General features: G+C 46.5%; 2 protein-coding genes across 4 annotated transcripts in view; one reads left to right on the forward strand and one right to left on the reverse strand.

The window, feature by feature from the left end:
* Positions 1 to 10066: 10066 nt before the first annotated feature.
* On the forward strand, positions 10067 to 19986 carry Avpi1 (arginine vasopressin induced 1). Of its 3 annotated transcripts, none has more exons than XM_090346122.1 (3): positions 10067 to 10216; positions 17416 to 17710; positions 19411 to 19986. In XM_090346122.1, the coding sequence occupies exons 2-3, from the start codon at positions 17424 to 17426 to the stop codon at positions 19571 to 19573; spliced, it is 450 nt and encodes a 149-aa protein (XP_090202248.1). In that variant the 5' UTR covers positions 10067 to 10216; positions 17416 to 17423; the 3' UTR covers positions 19574 to 19986. The 3 variants fall into 3 exon arrangements, with proteins under 3 accessions (XP_090202248.1, XP_090202250.1, XP_090202249.1); XM_090346124.1 differs by having other exon boundaries at positions 19414 to 19986; XM_090346123.1 differs by having other exon boundaries at positions 10067 to 10197.
* A 1135-nt stretch (positions 19987 to 21121) lies between these two features.
* The window catches only part of Pi4k2a (phosphatidylinositol 4-kinase type 2 alpha), a 29366-nt gene continuing 26732 nt past the window's right edge, over positions 21122 to 23755 (reverse strand). Inside the window, exon 9 of the mRNA XM_090346125.1 lies at positions 21122 to 23473. Within this exon, the coding sequence (XP_090202251.1) occupies positions 23312 to 23473 (162 nt within the window). The 3' untranslated portion in view covers positions 21122 to 23311. The remainder of the gene's footprint in view (positions 23474 to 23755) is intronic.

Consider the following 23755-nt stretch of genomic DNA (forward strand, 5'->3'; position numbering starts at 1 on the left):
CCCTCCACCCCACCCCGCCTCCCCTCACTCCTCCTCTCTTTCTCCCTTTCCTTCTCTCCACCCCTCCTACCCGCCCTTTTCCCTTCCCCTCCACGGTCTCCACCCCTGCTCGCTCCTCCGGGCTTCCTGCCATCCCTCTTTCTCCATCTCCACCCTGGCGCCCCCCTTTCTCCTCCGAGCTGCACTCCCCGCTCCGATTCTCTGGTCTGCAGGCCAGGGTGGAGCAGGCCCGCACCCCCTAGCTTGCCAGGAGCCTCCTCTACCCGGCCTGCTTCCCGGGCTCAGGCCGAGCTTCAGGAGGGGAAGCCAGCGTCGCCAGTGTCCTCCCAGCCTCAGGCCAGGCCCCTTTCTTTCCTCTTTGTCCTGTCATTTTCCTCCCCTTGGCTTCTTGGCCCAGCTGGGGCTCCAGGGGCTGGGACGGGGCAGGAGGGGGATAGGAGCAATGCTGGCCCTAGACTGTGGCCTCTCTCACCTGGACTTTTGCAAAATCCTGCCTGAGCACAAAGCCGACTGGGCTCAGGCTTTCTCACCTTGGAGTTCCAGGGTGAGGGTACTTTCATCTACCACAGCCCCCAACTGTCTCCCCGACCACTCCAGGCTATGCGAACAGCCCCACCAGGCCACTTTCACATCCTGCCTAAATAACCTGGAAAATCCAGCTCCAAGAGCTAACACAGCCCATGTGTTTAACCACTCAACCAAACTGCCAGGGAAGGGTTTTGAAGCTGATGATGCTTTTACATTATTGTTATTACTGTTCCAGTGTTTTGTGTGTATCCTCACTTAAGCTCAGAACAGCCCAAAAGATAAAGGATTGCTCTTCCCATTTTCCTAAATAGGAAAGCTAAGTCTTGGAGGGGTTCGGTCCAGGACACATGTTTACAACAATGTCTCTCCTCTCCTTCCATCAAATCCAACCTTGGAGCAGTTGGCAGTTTTCTAGAGCAAACCTGTTTGCCCCTTACACTGTCTCACCAACCACAGAGTAGAGGTCTGTCTCTTCTATGTGGCATATTTCACAATCTGTCCCCAGCCAATTTTCAACTTACTGGTTTTCTATTTCCTTCCCCACCCATAATGCCAACAGCAGCTTGTTTTTTCCCAAACAAACTCAAAATGTTCCTCATTTCTAGACCTCATCTGGTAGGCAAACTCTTACCCTTCAATGTCCAGTTTAAATACTGCTGGTTTTGTTCTTCCTTCCATGCTGTTGAATGCCTGCTCTTCTGCTCTGTTGGAACCATCCCTCGGAGATACTTCTAAGTCTGCTACATCACAGCCATTGGTTATCATGCCTGTCATTGCCCAGGCCTGGTACTAGAGACTCTCAGTGATGTGGGTAGAATTGAAGTCTGAGTGGTGCAGGAATGACAGTGGAACTGAGAGAACTCCTCTAATCAGGGAAAGCATGCCTGCAACAGACCTGCAATTGACCCTATACTGTAAAGCTAGTCCTGCATCTCCTGAGAAGCATCCACTGGCCAGACCCTGGTCTGGCCTGCTTCTAGGAGAAGGGATCCTGTATGGCTTCTCAAGAAGCTAATGCATGGTACTGCCTCCGTAGCCCACATAGTGTTTTGCAAAAGTTCTGGATGCATTTTTTGCCAGTCCTGGGGCTTGAACTCAGAGCCTGAGCACTGTCCTTGTGCTTTCTCAAGACTAGACCTCTGTCACTTGAGCCACAGCACCACTTGCAGCTTTTTCTATGTATATGATACTGAGGAATCGAACCCCAGTCTTCATGCATGCTAGGCAAGTACTCCACCATTTGCCAAATTCCTGGCCCCTCTGGATGCATATTATAAATGAATAAATAGTAAGGCACAACCTCTTATATCATCTCTTTGCTCCTCATCTGTAAAATAATTTCACTCAACAAGTAACACTTATTAAATGTTGGGCATGATTTTAGGGGCTAGGGAGGCATCACAGATGTGTAGTTTTATTAACTGAATGCTTACTATATACTAAGCAGTATGGTAAGCACTTTATGTTCATTATTCTACTTGATCCTTATACCAGCCTATGAAATGATGGTTAGTAGCTGATTGCTCACTGAGGGGAAAAGCAGAATTTTTGCCAGTCCTGGGCTTGAGCTCAGGGCCTGAGCATTGTCCTTGGGCTTTCTCAAGGCTAGAGCTCTATCACTTGAGCCTCAGTACCTATTCTAGCTTTTTCCTATATATGTGGTACCGAGGAATTGAACCCAAGTCTTCGTGCATGCTAGGCAAGCACTCTACCACGAGGCCAAACTCTTGGCCCAAGGAAAAGCAGATTTGAAAGGGATGAAGTTGACCATATTCACAAAGCTGGTGGGGACAGTTTAAGCAAAGTCCAGGTGGAGTGTCTCCATATTCACATTCCCAGTGCTTTTATGTCCTTTCCATATTCCCATGTTTTGCTCTGCGCTATTCTCAAGGGAACCAAGGAAGGGTAAGTGATTTGCCCAGAGAAATACAGTGTGGAAGCAGCACTGTTGGAATTAAAACTTCTTATCCTCATCTTGGAGTTTTCCTTCAGTGTCCCTTAACCCTTGGAGGTGATATCCTCCATGCCCTCTGAATGCTGTTCTTGACTAAGTTTGAGGTTTGGGTTGGCAGCTAGAGGGTAAATCTGGGTGCTGGACTGGATAATAGAATTTCTGTGAGCAGGGAAACTAAGTGATGCAGGGAAGAGAATCCTCTTCTAAAAAAGGGATCAGGAGCTATGCTGGTTAGTGTGCCACCTGGTGGTATACCAAGTTTCAGCTACTGGAGACAAGCCTAGCTCCTTAGAAGGAAGCATTCCGCAGCGGCTTTGGGATCATGGTATTTTTAGCCTCTGGAATCCTGAAAACATTCCAAGGGGTGGTAGAACACATTTTCTGGAAAATCATAGCCATGCAGGAAAAAATCTGGATTCCATCCAACTCAGTAGATCTGGTCTAAGCACCAGCTGGATACGAACACCTGACTGTGGTCCTGAGCTCAAACGTTGGTACTCCCACTGGAAGCGGAAGGATGCTTGTAGACATTAAAGTGGTAGAAAGGAGGGTTATACAGGAAATTCAAAGGGGAAGGAGGACTGGAGAATCTCCGAGAGCACAGTGTCATTGAAGGATGAAAAGACTTTGGACAAGCAGAAACAGGAGATAATTACTGTCTTAATAAATGTCCTAGGCAGAGGGAAAGGTGCAAGCTAAAGCAGGGCCTAGGCTGCTCAGAGAATAAAATAGTATGCTTATTTGGTTGATTCTCTAAACTCCAGGGCAGTGATTCCGGATGTCCAGAAGCCTTGTCAAGGAAGAAGGTGCTGCCAATCTCATGACTGGCACATATTATAAATGAACAAACTAACCGCACTGATGTGAGCCCGTTGCTGTGCGGTGAGATTTTGATGGAAAGAATTGCTTTGGATATTTCCATGATGGTGGGCAGGGCTCTGTGAGTGTATGGATGGTCTGAATAAAGGCATCATGAGAAAGAAGGGCAAATCCATATTTAGAATATGCACCAATGGCACTAAAGACAAACTTTTGCCCCTTCATGGTAAAAAGGGTACAGTAAAGTATATTTGCTTCAGGTAGTTGGTGAATGGTACCATATTCAGGGACTTTGTGTAACTCTCTGGTACTCACAGAAAAGGCACACAGCAATAGTGGTATCTAGGTGAGCTTTGGTAAGAAGTTTATAGAGTTATAAACCCATAGGTAGCCTCCATCTCTACCACCATAGTCCCCTTAGTCACAAAAAGACTAGACTGACTGTCTAGTCTGCTCTCTGCCATAAATAAGTCTGGGTCACCTTGATAACCATAAAGTATCATGCTGCTTTGTACCATTGATAATAATGTGTTGGGTTGGCCTGTTAATCAGGAAATAAGTTGTTTAGATGCCTTGGTAAAATGTATGTGGACCACATAATAGGAAATAACCTCCATAAAGGTTTAACTCCATTCAGGAGTTAAAGCTGGGTGCGGTGGTTCACACCTGTAATCCTAGCTACTCAGGAGGCTGAGATCTGAGGATCAAGGTTCAAAGCCAGCTCAGGCACAAAAGACCATGTGGGGCTGTGGCTCCAGGGGTAGGGTGGTAGCCCAGGTCCAGAGTTCAAGCCCATGACAAAAAAAAAATTCCAGAATTAGCCAATTTAGTGAAGTGAACCCATTAGCACACAATGCCTTATAGACACCGACACTCCATCCCCTCCACCTCAATAGATGAGGCACAGTGGGGAAGAAGGGCGAGCCCATATATACCACACTTAAGTGAAACTTCAACTCATTCATTAGATCATGCCAAGGTTACACCCCTAATTTTTAAAATTAGGACTAGGGTAGGAGAAGACTCAGCATGCTTGACAAGCCACTTTACCACTTATGCCTCCCGACTCAGAAGATCCAATGATTCTCAGTGTCCTGGCAATTAGAGATTGCTCATCAACCAGTCAGACCTCCCTCCTCCTGCTCTTTCTTCTGTTAGAAGCAAGTTCGTTCAGGTAGCCAATAGCAATGCGCTCCCTGAGCCATGGGAATGAGTCATGATTGGCTTCAGATTATCACAGTACTTTGATTCCTCTTATACAATGACCGTTTTAAGACTGAATATAAGGATACAGTTCCAGCTGACAAAATGTGAGGATAAATTCAACGGACGAAGGTGAGGAAAGAAATGTCCTTATTAAATAAATCTGGATTGTGGACACTGTCAGAAAATGAGAAGATAAACCCTGTATTTGCAAAAGACATGTCTGGTAAAAGACTTCTCCAAAACACCTAAAGAACTCTACTAAAACACCTACTAAAATGGGCAAAATCCAAAACATTAACACCAAAGGTTGACAAGGATGTGGAACAACAGGAATGAATTCTCACTCCCTGGTGAGAATATGAGACAATTCAGCCTCTCTGACCTTTTTTTTTTTTTTTGAAAGAGTGTATATAAAGCTGGGCACTGGTGAGTGACACCTTAATCCCAGCTACCCAGAATGGGCAGACAAATCTGCAAGACTCTTATCTCCAATTAACCAGAAGGAAAAAAAAAAAACCGGACTGGAAAGGTGCCTTGATGGCATATTATGAGGTAATGCTAATTGCTTGTATGTAAATATATCAATATTGAAACCTAACGTCTATCATCTTGTAGGTATGAATTAATGTTCACCAAGCATGTATTTTGTATCTTGTTGCATTATGCACTGCAACTAATAAGCCAAGGAATCGACATATATCAGGGCATGTACTGTTTCCCAAAACCACAAAGAATAAATTATTAATAAATTATTTAATATTAATTATATAGTTTAATACTTGCTAATTTTACTACACTCTTTTGTTATGTATATGGAGGGAAGTCAAAGGGATTATAAATACAATCTTAGTGAATTTTAAAATCATATATTTGGGAATGTGGCCTAGTGGTAGAGTGCTTGCCTAGCATGCATAAAGCCTTGGGTTCGATTCCACAGTACCACATACACAGAAAAAGCTGGAAGTGGTACTGTGGCTCAAGTGACAGAGTGCTAGCCTTGAGAAAAAAGTGTCCAAGTCCAGTGCCCAGGCCCTGAGTTCAAGCCCCAGTACTGGCACAAAAAAAACCCAAAATAAACAAATTGCTTAATCAGCAGCTCAACCAACCAGGTGCTGGTGGCTCACACCCGTAATCCTAGCTCCTCAGGAGACCTGAGGATCCAGGTTCAAAGTCAGCCCAGGCACAGCCAACAGAAAAAAAAAAGTGTCCTAATGGTATATGTGTTCTCTGTCATCTGGTGACCATTTCTTTATTGTTAATGTATTCCCCTATTTAAGTCTAGCTGGCAAATTAAAAAAAAAACTATCTTATTTAAAGTATCCAACCCTGTGTACTGGCTAGTTCCTGTGGTTATTTAAACACTTATTCAAACAGTGTTGGAAGGTAAGGTCTAATTAGAGTGATTAAGACACAAGCATTCAGTCCTCACAAATGCATTAATGATGATATTGCAGGAGTAGGTTACTTATTATGGGTGAGTTTAGTACCATGTATCCGTCTGTCTTTCTGAGTGTGCCATCCTCTCTCTCTGGCATTTTGATTTAGGATGTCCTAGCCTCTAGAACTGGCTTGGGTATATTGTTATAACAGCTCAAGCACATTACTGTGACACTAACCTTTAATTCATATAAATGGTTTAATATTTTAGTGCTTCTAGAATGTATCATTTGTCCATAGGACTTTACTATTTACAGCCTGTCCACATTATAAATTCAGGTAAGAAGACTGGTGTGGACGTTTCTTATGTAATATAAACAGAAGGGTGTTTGTAAGGAGAGTTTGGCATAACCATGATCATTGAACAAGAATAACAGAATTTGCTCACCTGTTACACTACTACTTGTCAGCGGGGTGTGAAAGTTCTCTTTGCCCTCCCTAGGAAAGGACACAGGGCAATAGGAAAACTGTCACGGTGGGCCAGAACTGTATAGGACAGGGGGCCACAGGAATGGACTCCTGTGCTGGTTTACCATCTTTTCAAGATACAGTCATTCCCCAGTATCTGGGGGCTGTCGGGAGTTAAGTCAGGTTCTAGGATCCCCATGAATACTAAAACCTGTACATGTCCAAGTTGCTTATAAAATGTCCTAGAATTGGGGCTGGTCGACACTTGCCTACCATGAACAAAGTCTTGAGTTTGATCCCTAATGCCACAAACGAACAGTAACAGGAAGATGTACACAATCAGGACAGATCCATGTTTTCCAAATAGTTTCAGTCTGTGGTTGGTAGAAGCACTCTGCCTGTGAAGCACTCATCCTTAATAGCAACACAGAGACTATTCCCTTTTTATTTGTAAAATTTGATTTGCAGTGCTGGGACCCAAACTCAGAGCCTCATTTACATGAAACATGTACTCTACCACTGAATTACATCTTCAGTCTTGATTGTTCCCATATTAAAGATGACAGTTGGAAACAGAAAGGTGCGGTCCCTTACTTAAAGGAATGAACCCCTTTCCTAACTTACTTCCTTTCAGCACCCAGATGAACCACATCAGATCCCAAATATGTGCCTATATACCCTTATACAAATATTCTTCCCGATTCTCAACCAAATGGAAAAAGTGCATAAAAGCATTCCAGCTAAAACTCCACTGAAAGCCCTTGTTGCTCAATCTCCTTGCATGTTATTGTCAGACTTCACAAAACCACTGTCATGGCAGTCTGCCTGGAAACAAGTGGCTGATGGGTAATGACTGCTCTATTACAAAATAAGTCAGAGTTACAAAACTAAATTTTGATAAAATGTTTGATACTTTTTTTTGCCAGTCCTGAGCTTGAGCTCAGGGCCTGAGCACTGTCCTCGAACTTTCTCAAGGCTGGAGCTCTATCATTTGAGCCTCAGTACTACTTCCAGCTTTTTTCTATGTACGTGGTACTGAGGAATCGAACCCTGGTCTTCGTGCATGCTAGGCAAGCACTCTACCACTAGGCCAAACTTCCAGCCTTTGATACTTTTTAAAATCAAGGATATTTGCATTCATTTTTACTTTTTAAAAGAACATACTAAGCTAAGATGTTTATCTTATCAAAATTTGTTGTTGTTGTGCTCATTTATTGGTTTTTGCCATGAGAAGAGTTCTTCATTCATTTCACCCTAATTTGGGTCCTAGCTAAACTAAATCTCAGCCTGAGTGATACCAAGTGACATTGCTTAGTGTCAATGTTCTCTACATAGTGCCCTTTATTGGATGTTATTGTTTCCTGCATCTTTCTGTGAGTTCCACATGTCCCCATGTCTGGTAAGGATTCACATGGCAGACACAACTATGAAAGTACTTCATCTTCTCATCAGAAATACTGAATCATAAAGCTTGTGACAATGGCAACGATTCCAAGTGTGGTAAATACAGTCACGTCCTTGAAGACATCAGATATTCTCTACCCAATCTGAGTCACATCTGACTCAGAAACCACAAGTTTCTCACCTTGGTGTGCTCATCTGAGCTGATGGCTTGGAGAATCTTAGTTACTCCAAGTGCTGAGGTGCCTGGTTTTCCCATTGCTTAGAGGGAGTGAGGAGGAGTCCTTAGCTCAAAAGTCCAGCCTGTAAATTTAAGAATCAGTAGCAAGAGCAAGGAATGTGCCTTAGTGATAGAATGCTTACTCTAGGATGCATAAAGCCCTGGGTTTGATTCCTCAGTACTACATAAACAGAGAAGGCCAGAAGTGGCACTGTGGCTCAAGGTAGTACTCTAGCCTTGAGCACAGAGAAGCTCAGGAACAGAGCCCAGACCCTGAATTGAAGGCCCAGGACTAGCAAAAGCAAAACAAAAAACAAAACAAAAAATCTGCTGCACACTCATAAGGCTAGAGATTGTTAAAAGACTGTGACAATTCTTTCCACTGGAGATGAATGTTGACGATCTCTGTTTCTGTGTCTTTTTTCTGTTGTTTGTTTGTTTTATTCCACTTTCCTGGAACTTTGGAATGGCAGAAAAACCACATTAAAACCCTTTTGTTGAAACTTAAGGATATAATGCTTACTGATGCTGAGGGAAAAAGAAAGGCAAATGTAGACCACAAGAAGAGGAATGTTTCTCAAACATTTCTTTGACGTCCCTGCAAGAAGGGGCCACATATTCCAACTTTTACCATTTCTCTTGTGGAACTTTTGTTGAAGAAAAGGGAAATTTGTGTGGCTAGCTTTGAGATGAGAAAAAAGGGAGACTCTGCTACCTGTATCAGGCACCCTTGCTGACTATTTCTGCTCATACATGCAACCCCTCATTTTTCAAGGTGGAGAAAAAAAAATTTTATCAAGAGCCTCATGGGAGACCATGCTTCCACTCCTGCCCTCTCCAGCCCAAGTTCCAAACTTCAGCTGAAGTATCCTTCCAACAACTGCACATACACCACTAGGATAAAATATGTCATCTGTAAGGGGCTGACTGGTATTACTGGCACATAGTGAGAGCCATACAATACCTATTCAATAAATATATATAGCCAGGCACAGGTAACACTGGCTGAGGCTGAGATCTGAGCATCACAGTTGAAGCCAGTCTGGCAGGAAAGCCGATGAGACTCTTTAATTCATCACCAAAAAGCAGGAAGTGCACCTGTGACTCAAGTGGTATAGAGTGACAGCTTGGAGCAAAAAAATAAATAAAAAAAAGTAAGGCTCAAGCCTTGAGTTCAAGTCCCAGCTTTAACCCCTCAGAGGGTCTAAGTCAGACTTCACTGCCTGCCTCTATGTCTGCCTCCCACTCTGCACTGCCTTGCTAGCACCACTCCAGGCCTCACTTCGTCTCTTTCAAGCAAAGGCTATAGCTTTGTCCTCGCAGGTACCCTTCCCTCTTTCTTAAACACTCTTTCCAGCATTGCAGCAACTTCATCTTAAGATCCCTGCTTACTTCTTTCAGCCTTGCAGGCCCTCCCAAGGATTCCTCCAGTTTTTTACCTTCTTGCAGCACGACACCCAATTGGACTCGCACGCTTTCTTTTAGAGTTTACAGCCAGACTGTAAACTCTACCTGTGGAGGAATCGGGGACAGGCTAGGTCCCTGATGAAAGAGTAACCATTGAAGTACTGACCTAAACTCAATCAGCTGATCCAAGATTAGAACTCACAAGACATTTGAACTCGCAGCACCAGCCGTCCCCTCCCGCGGCTCAGAGCTGGAAGGAGAACCACGGTGAGCGGTGGGATTAGAATTGCTGCAGAGTTCAAGGATCTGCAAACAGCCAGGGCGTCGCTTTCACCGGATTAAGGTCGGGAGTAGCGGCACCCAACCGTCACGTGTACCCAGCTGGGCTGGCGGTCGCCGCGCCCGGGGGCAAGAATGCGGCCCCGCCCCGCCTTCGCGCCAGCATAACGACGCAAGCCCCGGGGACTGACGTCAATGAAGGGGGCTCCCCCCCCGAGGGCGGAGCGAGCGCGGCGGGGCGGGCGGAAGGGCCCGCGAGGACACGCCCCCCTCGTGGCTGTTCCGCCGTTGATTGGACGCAGCGTGTCTCCGCGGAGGATTTTGGAGGCGGGAGGGAGGGAAGGACACGCCCCTCCCCAGTTGCGGCCGCTGATTGGCCCTCAGGATCTGCGCGTTCGAGTTTGGAAGGCTGGCTTCGGAGCTAGCTAGCTAGCCTAGCTGGGGCCGAAGATTGGCAGTTCAGCGGCTCGCCGGCACTTTCTCCCAGGGAACCGTGGCTGAGATCCAGGTGGCCCTCGTCAGCTTTGGGCTGCGAAAGGTACGCCTAGGGCAACCAGGTACGTGGATCAGAGGGCCGGCTCGGTGCTGCGCCGGGAGCCGCCTGGGTGCTGCCGGGTGGAATACCGCTCGATACATTTAGGGATCCATTGTTTTACCGGGATTCACACGTGAGCCCAGCGGAGGTTGGGGGTGGGGAGGGCACGGACACCGCGCCGGGGGTGTCGCCATGTGATCTAGGCCCGTATACCTTTTCCCCAGCTCTTGTCCTGCTTGTGACTGCGCCCGGCCCTTGCCAGCTCTGCACCCGCCCTTTCGAAAAGCCGTGGGGAGGTTGGGGTGGGCAGGTCTTTGCTTGCCTCCGCCCGATCTGAGGTCTGTGCGAGCTGCCCTCCAGAGTGGCGCACCGCCGAACCTACCATCCAGCGGTGCACTGCTGAGGGCACCGAGGCTGGCTTGGGAGTCCTTGCCTTTGGATCTCCGGCGACTTCCGAAATCCGCAGAAGCAGATAACAGGCTCCTCGAGGTGTCAGAACCTTTTGGGCCCTTCTTTCCCCTAAACATCTTCTGAGCTACCTGGCAGGAACAAAAATAACAAGGGTTGAGAGCGTAAGTGCCAGGATCAGACCACTTGATCCATATATTCCAGCTTCTGTCACCCTACTAGCTGTGAGACTTGTGGAGCAAGTTACTTAATCTTCATTAGCTCATCTTTCTTATCTGTAGAATGAATTTCACAATAACTGTCTCCTCATGAGGTGTCTGATGATGCCACCTCCTGTGAGAACTAAAAAGTCTCTGTGGAAGTGCTCTGTTCTGAGTGTGTCTTCATAGTGCAGCAGTGCACATCTGTAATTACGGATACTCTAGAGAAATAGGAGGTTCTAAGTTCCAGGCAAGCCTGGGCAAAAAGTGGGAGACTGGATCTGGAAAACAGCAGAAAAGGGCGGGGGCATATCTCAAGTGCAGTTCTCACCTACTAAGCCTGAAGCCCTGAATTTAAAAACCATGTTGAGGATGATAATACAGCGATGACTCTGTGTGTGTGTGGGGGGGTGTATACTGGGATTGAATTCAGGGTCAAGGTCCTGTCCCTTAGCGTTTTCCCTCAAGGCTGACACTCTACCACTTGAGCCACAGCTTCACTTTCAGCTTTTTGATGGTTAATTGGAGATAAGAGTCTCATAGACTTCCTCTCAAGGCTGGCTTTAGACTACATCCATCAGATTTCAGCCTCTTGAGTTGGTAGGCTTGCTATGATTTTCAAGTACTCAAATGAATCTATCTCCCTTTGCCTTCTTCTAAGAGTGAAGGCCTTTCTGGAAGGAGTTTGATGGTGGTAATGATGGAAATGACCATAATTCTATGGTCCTGTTAACAGCCTTCTCCTTGCCTGATTCATTCAAACAAGATATAATCAATATATGGAAGATGTGTTGAATGCCAGGAACTAGGATTAACCCTCTCACCTACTTCATCTCCATTAAAAATCTCACCATTTTAAAGCAGAGCAAGCAGGAAAACTTGACCTATCCAAGGTTACCCAGTTATCCGCTGCATGACTAGAATTCAGGGTTCTTGAACACTTAAAAAGAGTAACTCCTTGACCCAGTTTTTTTCCGGGTCCTGTTTAAGAATGGGTCTGGAGGAAGGGCCCAGTTTCTTTCATTTGCTGGAGTTCACATTGGTTTTCCTACTTGAGGGCTTTGGCTGTTGTCCAGTGCCATGTATGTACACAGCTGAATGCCAGTGTTGATATGGGCTTTGGACCAGGGCCTCCAGTTATTTTTCTGAGAGGCCCTTGGCCTCTGATTGTAAATTTTATTGCCATTACTGGGACTATTCAAAAGGGACAAGCAGAGTAGGAACTAAGAGTTTCCCAGCACACCCAGTTGTTTTCCACTTCTGTGGCAACTTGTGCCTCCCCAAAACCTCTGTAAGATGATAGTTGTCTGCCTGACTTCATGTTATAAGAACACTTAATTATGCACCATATTTATATTTTGCAGACCAATTGTTGGGTGAGTTGTGTGTGTGTGTGTGTGTGTGTGTGCGCGCGCACGGGCATATGCACCAATGCTAGGGTTTGAACTCATGACATGGCCACTATCCCTCAGCTTTTTCACTCAAGACTGATGCTCTATTACTCAAGCCACACCTCTACTTCCAGACTTTTGCTGGTTAATTGGAGATAAAAGCTCATGCACTTTTTTTTTTAATCCAGACTACCCTTGAACCTGAATTCTCAGATCTCAGCTTCCAGTGTAGCTAAGATTACAAGCGTGAGCCATAGGCACTCCACTTTGGGAGAGTCAATTTTTTTTTGCCAGGGGGGAAGGGGGGATCATGGGGCTTGAACTTGGCCTGGGCACGGTCCCTGAGCTCTTCAGCTCAAGGCTACCACCCTACCCCTGGGCCTGGGCAGGGTCCCAGAGCTCTTCAGTTCAAGGCTACCACCCTGCCCTTGAGCCAAGGCCCACTTCCCATTTTCTAGAGGTTAATTAGAGACAAGAGTCTCAGGTCCTTTTGTGCCCAAGCTGGCTTTGAACCTTGATTCTTAGATCACAGCCTCCTAAGTAGCTAGGATTATAGGTGTGAGCTACTGCGCCTGGCTTGGGAGAGTCACTTTTTAAATATACTTATTTGTCAGAGCACTACAGTTCTTTATTTATTGCCTGATTCAAAACATGTAGAACTTTGACCTTTCAACATTTGATAGTCTTTGGGCATTTACTTTTAACCCAGTCTATGACAAACTGAAGGATTTTGCAATGAGACTTTAGCTCATTTGTGGGCATGCTTATCTTCTTTTGTGGCAACTCTGAAATGAAAAATACATTTGTAATCTTGTGGTTTTTTTCCAATTTTAAAGAGTGCCATTGTTCAAGTATATACTGACCTTCCTGGATTAATGTCTCATCCGGGAATTTAGAGGGAAAGTAACTAGTCAACACAATGAATGAGACCAAAAAGGTTTCTTCTGATAATAAAAGTGTTCCAATTACCATTTCACCAATTTTCCCAGTTTTAACCCTACCTGGAATCTGCTTTCATAGCTTGCCATCTGAATCCCAGGGGGACAGTCCCTCAGATCTGGAGGTGTCCATCCTTCTCCCAGGGTGTGTAATTGAGGCTGGAGGCTCATCCTCTCCCAGATCGTTTTGTTTGGAACTTGGCTAACCAGAGGTTGCCCAGTGAAGGCCATGCAGCACTGCAACGGTTGCTGGGACTCTCTGTAAAGTCAGGCCCCCAGACATTTCTCTCTCAAGACAGCTGCTGCCGTCCTGCTGATCTTTGTTGCCATTCGTTTCCTAGGGATGGGGGAGATTGCCTAGGTCACAGTGAAGGGACATCATCTCTTCTAAGCCAACGGAGGAGTCTATCTTGTGCTTGATCACTAGGGTATTTTAAAGTGGGGTGACTGACCAGATCCTGACCCCACAAACCTCTTTGAGAAGCTCCTGGCTTCTGACTTGGTTGGCATCTATCCAGACAGATGGCTCCTAGGGAGGGGAGGGGGAGACAAGGTTTATGCTTGTTTTCCTGCCATATGTATGTTGATTCTCCACACCAGGCAAGCTCTCAGACCATCACAGCCTGTTTTCACATCAGCAAGGGGGAAACTTGCCTACAGAGGTGATATGGATTAGCTGGAGCTGCCAGTCAGTGAGTGGCGGGACCAGGGCTGGAATCCTGTCTTCTGATTCCTAAGCCAGTGCTCAGGGTACTTCTAGGATTCCTTTGCGGAAGCTAGCGTTTTTCCTCCAACATGTACCACTGGTTCAAGGCCAGGGGAGGAACTAACTGCCACCCTAGTGAACAGATGAAAATAAATTCCACAACTCCACCCTGTGGGATAATTTACTGTTCCTTTGCTTTTAGTTGTCAGGATTTGCCTTTTGTGAGTTAGAGAAATGGGAAGACAGATGGTGAGCTGTGTGGCTGCCATGGCAGCCCAGTGGATGGGGAATAATTTAATGCTAGCTATTCAAGAGGCTGAGATCTAAGGGTCACAGTTTGAAGCCAGCCCAGGCAGAGAAAGTCTGAGACATTTATCTCCAAGTAATCAGCAAAAGTTCAGAATTGGAGTTTTGGTTCCAGTGGTAGAGCACTAGTCTTGAGTGAAAGGGGGATAGAGCGGGAGAACAGAAGACACTAAGGGACAGCACCCAGGCTCTGAGTTCAAGCCCACTACTGAAATGCCAAATAAACAACAGAACCAAGACCCCATAGTTCTATGGCTTCTGTTTCTTCCTATCAGCCTGAAAGTGCTCCTTGGTTAATGTTGCCTTTTGGTTATAGAATATTTATACTAGGAACTCTGGGAGTAGGGCTTACTTACCACGCATACTAGGTTTTAAGTGGATTCCCACAGTAATTCCTAAAGGCAGATAGTTACAGTCCGATTTTCCAGGTGAAGTATACAATGCTTGGGAAGTTAACGTATCATCTAGATGTCTTCTGCAGGTTTATTTTCGACATTAAATCTTTCGAAAAGAGCGTGGGTTCCTATGACAGAAACTGGGACAGGGCTGACTGTGGAAACTACTGGAATAATGAAGGTGGTTGTGAGGGGAGGTCGAAGGAAAGCCAGGGCAAAAGGGGATGATTCTAGGAGGGGTCTGAATGGGGTGGAGAGATGACTCAAACTCTCCAGGGAACAAAAGAACAAATGGCAAGTTAGGCCAGGGGGAGGGTTGCTTCTGCAAGTGGGTTGAGCAAAGGGTTCTGGAAATGCTTTTATTTATATGGCTCCTGAACTGTCTTCTTTTCCAGCAAGTACATAAATACATTTAACTTTCCTTTGCCCTCTTTGGTGGCCAGGTACCTCCTCCGATTCTGTGAATGAGCCTAACTCTGTCCTTCTCCATTAGGGATGGGGTGATAGAGGGAGGGAGGAAACAGAGACCTGCCCTCAGCTGACCCTGGCCATGCAATTCGAGGGAAATGTAAGGTCCACATCAACCCCCTGACACAAGTACAACAGCCAGGGAGGCCTAAAAAGGTGGATATTTGCATTTACTTTGCTTATCTGGTGTGGAGAAAGAACAATCTTTTCTGTCAAACTAAAGTGTCTCTGTCTTATGTTTTGGTATTCTTTGGGGGGGGGGGGTGTTGGTATTTCCCAGGATTTGCTTGTTTACTTCGATTGTAACTATTAATCTGTTTGTGACCAGCAACCATGTAAGGACTATGAATCTTGTCTTGAAATAGTTAAAAGAATAAATTAACAGGTGTGCTGCTTGTGACCAGTTAATCCTATTAGGGAGATAAATCTTTACCTGCCATCCACCTTGTTTCCAGTCCCATTCCCATCCAGCTGTGATGGGAAAAAACAAACTGTAAACCTTTGAAAAAATTAAAGAATAGCTCCCTTTTTAATCTTGGTAGCTGAGCCTAACTACTTGACAAGGAGGATGGGCAGTTTGGAATAGGATAAAAACCTAGCAAACTGCTCTGCCTCATCGTGTGCCTGCCTAGCTCTGCATAGAGAAACGGTATTGCACATTCCCTTTGGCACAAAAGTAAATCGCCTTGTTTCATACCTGTAATCCTAGCTTCTCAGGAGGCTGAGATCTGAGGATTGTGGTTCGAAGCCAGCCTGGGCGGAATAGTCCCCATGAGGCTTTTTATCTCCAAGTAACCCCTCAAAAGTAGCAAGCCAGGGGTGTGGCCTCAGTACCAGATACACAGAAAAAGCCGGAAGTGGTGTGGTGGGCTCAAATGGTTTAGTGCTAGCCTTGCGCACAAAGAGGCTCACAGTGTCCAAGCCCTGAGTTCGAGTAGTGCAACTGACAGAAAAAAAAAAAAGAGTAAATTGCCTTGACAAAGTCTCTTCTATCTCTTGCCTGTTGATTCATTTCTGACACTGGAGAATTCTGTATTTCTAACAGTTGGCTATACCACACCAGGCGCATTTTTAATACTTACCATTTTTCTGCTGATCTCCATTCTACATTTAAGGAAACAGGCTTAGAGAGGCTGAATAAATTGAAAAATGCATTCAGGTTGAACATTTCTACTTGGAAAATATGAAGTCCAGCATGCTCCAAAATCCAAAGTTTTTGAATGTAGACATGACCCCACAAGTGGAAAATTCCACGCCATTAGACTTTCACATACAAGATGATTTAAAATACTGTATAAAGGCGCTGGGAGTTTGGCCTAGTGGTAGAGTGCTTGCATGAAGACCCGAGTTCAATTCCTCAGTACCACATACATAGAAAAGCTGGAAGTGGTGCTGTGGCTCAGATGGTAGAGCACTAACCTTGAAGAAAGACAAAGGGCGGTGCTCAGGCCCAGAGTTCAGTCCCCAGGACTGGGGAAGAAAAAAAGAAGTATAAATTATCTGCAGGCTGTGAATATAGGGCATATAGAAAACATAAACTGTGTTTAGACTTGGTCTTGTTCTCAAAATATTTCATTATATGTGTGTACAGTAAGTCCCAACAGCAGAAAACTACAAAATCCCTAAAATCCCAAGTATTTGGGGGTGAGAAAGCCAATCTCTGACAGATCATTGTGCACAGCTTTAGTCATTTCGGTCTTTGCCTTACTCCCACAAAGTATCCTAGTACCAGCAGTTAGGGCATGGAGGGCCACTGGGCCAGTGTCACACTGTGGATAATGTAACGGCTGATCCCCAAAAGAACCTACCTCACAGGATTGCTCTGCTTAGCACATTTCCCTGAGCTTCTATGGAGAAAGCTCTTACATTGGCACATGCTTAGCACTCAGTAGATTTGTGGTCCCATGGACTGAAGAGCACTTTGTAACATAGCAAGTCATTTAACCCCAGTGGCACCTGGTCTGTAAAAGGGGAGCAAGCAGCAATTCATTTGCTATGAACAAAATAAAATAAAAAAGCCAGGTATCAGGGCCGGGAGTTTGGCCTAGTGCTTAAAGTGCTTGCCTAGCATGCATGAAGACCCGGGTTCGATTCCTCGGTACCACATACATAGAAAAAAGCCGGAAGTGGTGCTGAGGCTCAAGTGGTAGAGCTCTAGCCTTGAGAAAGCCCAAGGACAGTGCTCAGGCCCTGAGCTCAAGCCCAGGACTGGCAAAAAAACAAAACAAAACAAAAAAAGCCAGGTATCTGATATAAGCACTTTAAAGTTTTGCTGAGAATCTAACATGGTTCCAAGGCAAGACCCTTACTATAGTTTGAATCCTGGGAAAGAACTTTGCATCACATAGGACTGAAGCTTTCGTAAAGGCTTGCTCAATACTGATGTTTGCATGGTTTTTGTCCTCACAGCACCCACAATGGGTACCCCAGCCTCTGTGGTAAGCGAGCCAATCCCTTGGCAGGCCCCAGCTGAGGCCCGGGGCCGCAAGCAGGCATGTGCCAACATCTTCCAGGATGCTGGGCTACTGCAAATCCAGAGCCTGTTTCAGCGCAGCGGGGACCAGCTGGCCAAGGAGCGGGCTCAGATCGTCTGGGAGTGTGCCGGGGACCACCGGATAGCAGAGGCCCTGAGGAGGCTACGCAGGAAGAGGACCCCAAAGCAGAATGTACTGGGCCACTCACTTCACCACTGCAGCCGGCTCAGGTGGGTGCCTGGGATGGAGGGGCTGAGGAAAGAGCAGTAATGATGCCTGGGGTATGTGACCTGGAACTGGTATCTTGGTGTCACTGGAAAGTGCTTACTATTGGGATTGCTAGAAGGACCCATAGTGCCCCCATTTGGTTCTACCTAAAAGCCTGCTTTTTTGGTGCTAGAGTGATACAACTCAAATTCTAATGGGAAGAGTCATATGACTCTTTCACTCCCATAGGACGAGGTACCTGGTTCTAGCAGTACTACTATACTTTATGACATTTCTCCTCTAGGAGGGAGAGCTGTTTGGAAGAAAAAGAATTGTTTCCCTATAGAACAGGTAATCTTCAGAAGCTGGTTAAAACCTTAAGTCTGGGGACACAAGAGACTACAACAACAGAGAAATATATTGCAGAAGCACCACAGGTTGTAAGTTGTAGAAACCATACCTTAAGGTAGCATCTCACCAGTCATCCATCTTTGCCCAGGAGCAGCAAGCTCCAGGGATGCCACACACCTGGCCTATGACCTTGACCAGCGCCCGTCTGGGCTTCATTCCCCCTCATTTCCCTTCACATATGAGACACGAATGGGTCATCAGGTCCAAGATGCCAAGTCGGCTTTGCTGCTTACATGAATGGCAGGTATTAGTAATCACTCCTAAAATCTTAGTGTCAGCTGGGCCATGGTGGCTCACACCTGTAATCCCAGCTTCTCAGGGGGCTGAGATGATCTGAGGATTGCCATTCAAACCAGCCCAAGCAGGAGGGAAAGTCCCTGAGACTTGTATCTACAATTAATCACCAGAAAACAGGAAGCGGAGCTGTGGCTCAAAGTGGTGAGGTGCTAGCCTTGAGACAGAACTCAGGGACAGCACCCAGACCCTGAGTTCAAGCCTACTACTGTCAAACAAACCCTAGTGTTACTTTCTAATGAGCACAAGATAAAGGTAAAAGCAAGTTGAGCCCCCCATTCGTTGATCTACACTAGGGTTTTGGGGCTTGAACTCAGAATCTTGAGCTTACTTGGCAGATTTTAGCTCCCAGCTTTAAGCATGAAGCATGTCCCCAGCTCATTTGGCTATCAGTTTTTATTAGGGTCTCACTTTTGCCAGGCTCAACACCATCTTCCTATTTGTATTTTCCATGAAGCTGCAATGACAGGTACATACAACCAAGCCCAGTTATTGAGCTTTTCTCTTTTTTTATGGTAGCCTGGTGCCTTGAGCTCAAGGCACTGTCATTGGGCTTTCTCAAGGCTAGCACTCTACCACTTGAGCTACAGCACCATTCCCAAGCCTTTTTTTGTTTCTTTTCTTTTTTAAATGTATGTGGTACAGAGGAATTGAACTTAGGGCTTCATGCATGCTAGGTGAGCACTTTTCACTAGGCCATGCTCATGGCCCCCATGCCCAGTTATTGAGATGGGGGCCTCGTGAACTTTCTCATTCTGGTTGGCTTCAAACTGTGATCCTCCTAATCTCCACTTTGCAAGTCGCTAAGATTACAGTCACGAGCCAGACCAGCACTCTTCATAACGAAAATCTGGAAGCCTACCTTGTCAGACATTTCTCAGAGGGCAGATATGAGACCAGAGCCCTGGCTCACTTTGCTATGAACAGTGTTTTATACTCAACTATGAGGACACGCTAAGATATACGCCTCTATCCTGTTCTTACTGTTGATGTTGGCTTATCATACACTTACTTCCAGCAGAGTTCCAGAGCCACGCCCTCCATTGGCCAGCCCACACAGCACGTCTACTGAGTCAACATCCAGTGGGCAGTTTGGCAAGTCCCAGAGAACAAGCACCAGGATCTACCAGAACTGGAAGAAGGCAGACCCCACAGGCTACCTCCACCAGATCAGACACTGATCACTGAGAGGAGCCAGGAATGGCAGCATCCTTCACAGGAGTCACAGGAACTTGTTCCCAAAGGCCTTAAGAGGTGAAGAAGGGAGACCTGAGGCAAGAAGCCCTTCCTGGGTAAAGGAAGCAGGTAGCCACCACCTGCTCAGCTCTGAAAAGTCCACTGGACTCTGTATCTTGTGAGATCCACTGGCACCTGAGTAAGGAGACATCAGAACTGCTCCTGCTTCAGCCTGTCCTGATCTAACACTGTAACAGGGCTGCAGGATATTCCCCCAGGAGTCCAGCACTCCTTGCAGCCTCTCACATTTCTGTCACTAATGTGCCAGCTACTATTGTTGCTGTAGTCCAATAGGCTGCAATCAGAGCAACACAAGGAAACCATGGCTTAATTAGCAAATAAAACATTTGCATCAAAACTGTGTGAGTCTGTCATGAAATAGAGGGAGAGATGTGGCAGTTCCCCAAGAAGGCTAATTGGAGCAAGCTTCTACTTTCTCCCCCACCATATCCTAGAGCCCCTGTGCTTTAGCTTTCTCTTCCAGAGGCTGCTGGGTTCAGAAGACAGGTGGGAGGATCTCTAGTCTGATACATAGGAAAAGGTAGGGGGACAGCTGTGATAGCTGGCTTCACACAACAGGCACTGGCTCAGAGTTGAGTCTGCAAAAGACAGGGAACACCAGCTCGTCAGATGGCTTCATCACAGGGAGACTTGAGATGAATCATTATGTGCCGGCACTGTCCTATATATCCCACAGCCTAGAAACCTTAAGGGGAAGGCTTTTTCCTACTGTTCCAGCTCCACCTCACAAGCAACAGACTGAGTGCTCATTGGCATTCTTCCCCCCTCCCTCACATCCTACCTGTTTGATTATCCATTCCTCTTATTTTTTTGGGGGGGGGAGGCAGTCCTGGGCTTGAGCTCAGGGCCTGGGCACTGTCCTTGGACACTTTTTGCTCAAAACTAGAGCTCTGCCACTTGAACCACAGCACCACTTCTGGCTTTTTCTGTGTATGTAGTACCGAGGAATCGAACCTGGGTCTTCGTGCATGCTAGGCGAGCACTCCACCACAGGCCCCCCCCAATCCTCATTTAAAGGAGCCAGGGTTCAGCAAGGCAATGATGCACACAAAGGGCAAGGCTGCTTTCTAGTGACTAAGAAAATCTGCCCTCTTACCTCTTGGGATAAGATGTTTTTGATAGTCCTGGGGTGTGAATTCAGGAACTCACACTTGCCAGGAAGCAGGCAGAGCAAATACTATGCAGTCCTTATGGGGGGGGGGGGGGAATCTCATAAAGGAGAGAAACATTTCTACAACAAATACACTAAGGGCTATGTATGATTAGCAATAGTATTATGTCAATATAGACTCAGGTCAGGCTCTGAAATGAGTTATGAAAACACTTTGCTGGTCAGAGCACTGAGACTTGTACCTTCCTCTACTAGGGAAAAGTAACTTCAGGAGTCTCCATGACTCTGTAGAAACAAAGCTCATTCTTAAAACTGCACTCTACCTTGTCTTCCCGCCCCCAAAGAAAACCAGCCAAAAAGGTCAGAACTTGATTTGTTATTCATACATTTGCATTGATTTAAATATATTACATACAATTTCTACAGTGCATTAGAAGACCAATAGGGGGCAGCAGCAGTACACAGCCCAACCTCCACTGCCAAAGAAGGGGGCAGGCAGGTGGGCAGGACAGCTGTTCTAGAAGTGTCACCCAGAAGCCTGCCCAGGCACTCTGGGCCTCTAACCCTCCCAAAGTCCACATTCAAGGCAACCTGAGTACAGGCTTCAAGGGAGAGAAGAGACAGGCCAAGAAAAGACAGCCCACACTCTTGCCTGCCAGGCCTGGAAGTGGCTTCCCCTTACATTGGACCCAATTTCCTTCTGATCAGAGCTGGTCTGAAGCAGGGCAGTGCAGATGAGGTTGGTGAAGCATTGGGCTCTTCTTCAGGCACCTCTGGCTCTCCTGAGCACCCCAGTGGGAGCCTTGCCAGCAGGTTTGCGACACATTGCCTGTGATGAGTGATGCACGCCTGGGCTCCTGCTGGCCTGTGTGGTCAGGAGGCAGCTATTCTAAATCTGGTTCCCCGGGTCCAGGTGGGCGGGATGGAACTGTCAGGAAAGGGCAAGCAGCAGAGTGGTGTCTGTCCACAGGGCATGCATATCTAGGGCTCAAACTTCCTGTCAGCTGGGTGGAAGCCCAGGACAAGCTGAATCTTGAACTAGAATGGACGGAGAAGCAGTCTGGCCCAGATCACAGGATAGCTGACATTTCTGCTGTGCCTCCTGGATGGTGAGAGGTGGACAGGCAGAAGAGACATATAGCAACAGCTCTCACTCCCTTTCTTTGGCTGTTTTCAAACCTTCAAGATAGTTTGTTTCCAAAGCTGATTGACTAGTCGCAGGGTACAAGAACCATTGGTGTCCACAGCACAGAGCATGAACACAGCTGCCCTTAAGCCACAGGTGACTCCCTCCTGAGGCCATTCTTTGCTTTGGTGTAGAAAGGGCTTGAACACCTGGCGGAGGTGGGGGGGGGGGACGGCAGCTGAGAGAGACAACACATGGAAGCAAAGAGATGCACACTAAGCTGGGCAGGCACTGGGGACAGTTTGCAGACCTTTCTCCTTTGGGCTCAGCTTTTTTAAAAAGCCATGAATAAACAAGTCCAGGACAGAATCCGGGGAGGAAAGGGAAACTGCCAATTAGGAGGCAGAATCCCAAGTCGAGCTGCCTCCACCACCACAAGCAGCATTGAAGAAGTCCAACGACCTGGTATCCTGGCCTCTTTTGAGCCAATTTATTCCAGAATACTCCCAGGGATCCACCCCAGAGCCTAACTGAACTCCTGTCACAGGAGTTGGAAAAATACATGTAAAACAACAGAGACAAATCTGAAGAGGACTAGGACTCAGGAAGCCAGGCTGGGGTAGGTCAACTCATGGACCACTCCCAGCCCCGGGCAAGTACTTAGGCCATGTGGATCATCTTCCCAGGCAGAGTGCCAACTCCCAATTAAAACAAAAACACTAAGGCTCTCCTGCCTTTGCTTGAACAACAAGCCACAGCATGGCAGAGAACAGAGAGTGTCTGTAAATCACATACAGAGCTGCTGGGAGGGCAGAGCAAAAGCTGCCTTCCACAAGGAGCTAGTACTGCACTGATTAAGAGGAAAAGGGGGAAATTTGGCAAAGACTGAGAGATGAGGCTTCTGTTTGTCCCAGCAAGGGGAGCCACCCAGTGGTCCTCTGATTGGTTCATGGGCGGAAGCAACTGTCAGGTACCCAAATGTCTGGGTCAGTGCAAATTTTGAATTCAAGGCTTCTGACATGATAGGAACTGGGTTCTGCTACAAGCATTGAAATCTGTTTTGTTTTGTTTTTCTTTCTGATGCAGAATATAATAGGAAATTGCAATGAAGCAGGGTGTCAGGGGAGGAGGGACTTTCCCAACCTGCCACCAGGAGCTGTGGCAAGGACACTGCTCCTCTATAGCCATCTGGACTCCTTGTCTGGAACTCCAGCCTCCCCAGCACTGGGAAGGGCCCAGGAGCACTCTCGTCCCTGATTGTGCTTCTCCCTGTGGGTGGGAAAGCCCCAAAGGGAGACTGTGAGCAGGAGGGAGGACCCTGAAAAGCGCTGCTGTCCACACACTTCTCTGGCTTCCTTGTACCTAGGTCTCCAGGCTTCCTCCCAGCTCTGTCTCACACAGGATTTCCTCTGCCTGCCTCTAAGGCTACCACCATGAAAAGAAGGGCTTCCGACTCTGAAAGCTCTGTGTGTAGGACTCGCTAGCAGACCGCTGGTGGGAACGAGCTGTCTCAACAATCACAGGCGGCATCTGGACAAGATGCAGGGGACTCTTGTTGTCTTTCAGTGCCTGGGTCAGATTTAGGATCTGCAATAGGAAAAAGAAGGGTAAGGAAAAGGCCTGAGCAAAGCTTTGCAGGTCTGGCCTCTGTAGGAAGGACAGCAGTCAGAGTTCTTCTACAAATCAATTAAGAAATGAATACCAATGGAAAATCATGGAACTATAAATAGTAGGAATACAAACAGGAAATAAGTGGGAAATGGTCCCTTATTCAAATGACTCAATGTGTGAGAAGTATCTACTACCTGGCAAATGTAATTTTAACTCCTCTATACATTACCCTGACAATAAAAAATAAAAATTAAAAAA

The sequence above is a fragment of the Megascapheus bottae genome, chromosome 15, assembly GCF_031878675.1.
Source record: "Megascapheus bottae isolate mThoBot1 chromosome 15, mThoBot2.hap1, whole genome shotgun sequence".
NCBI classification, from domain to species: domain Eukaryota; kingdom Metazoa; phylum Chordata; class Mammalia; order Rodentia; family Geomyidae; genus Megascapheus; species Megascapheus bottae.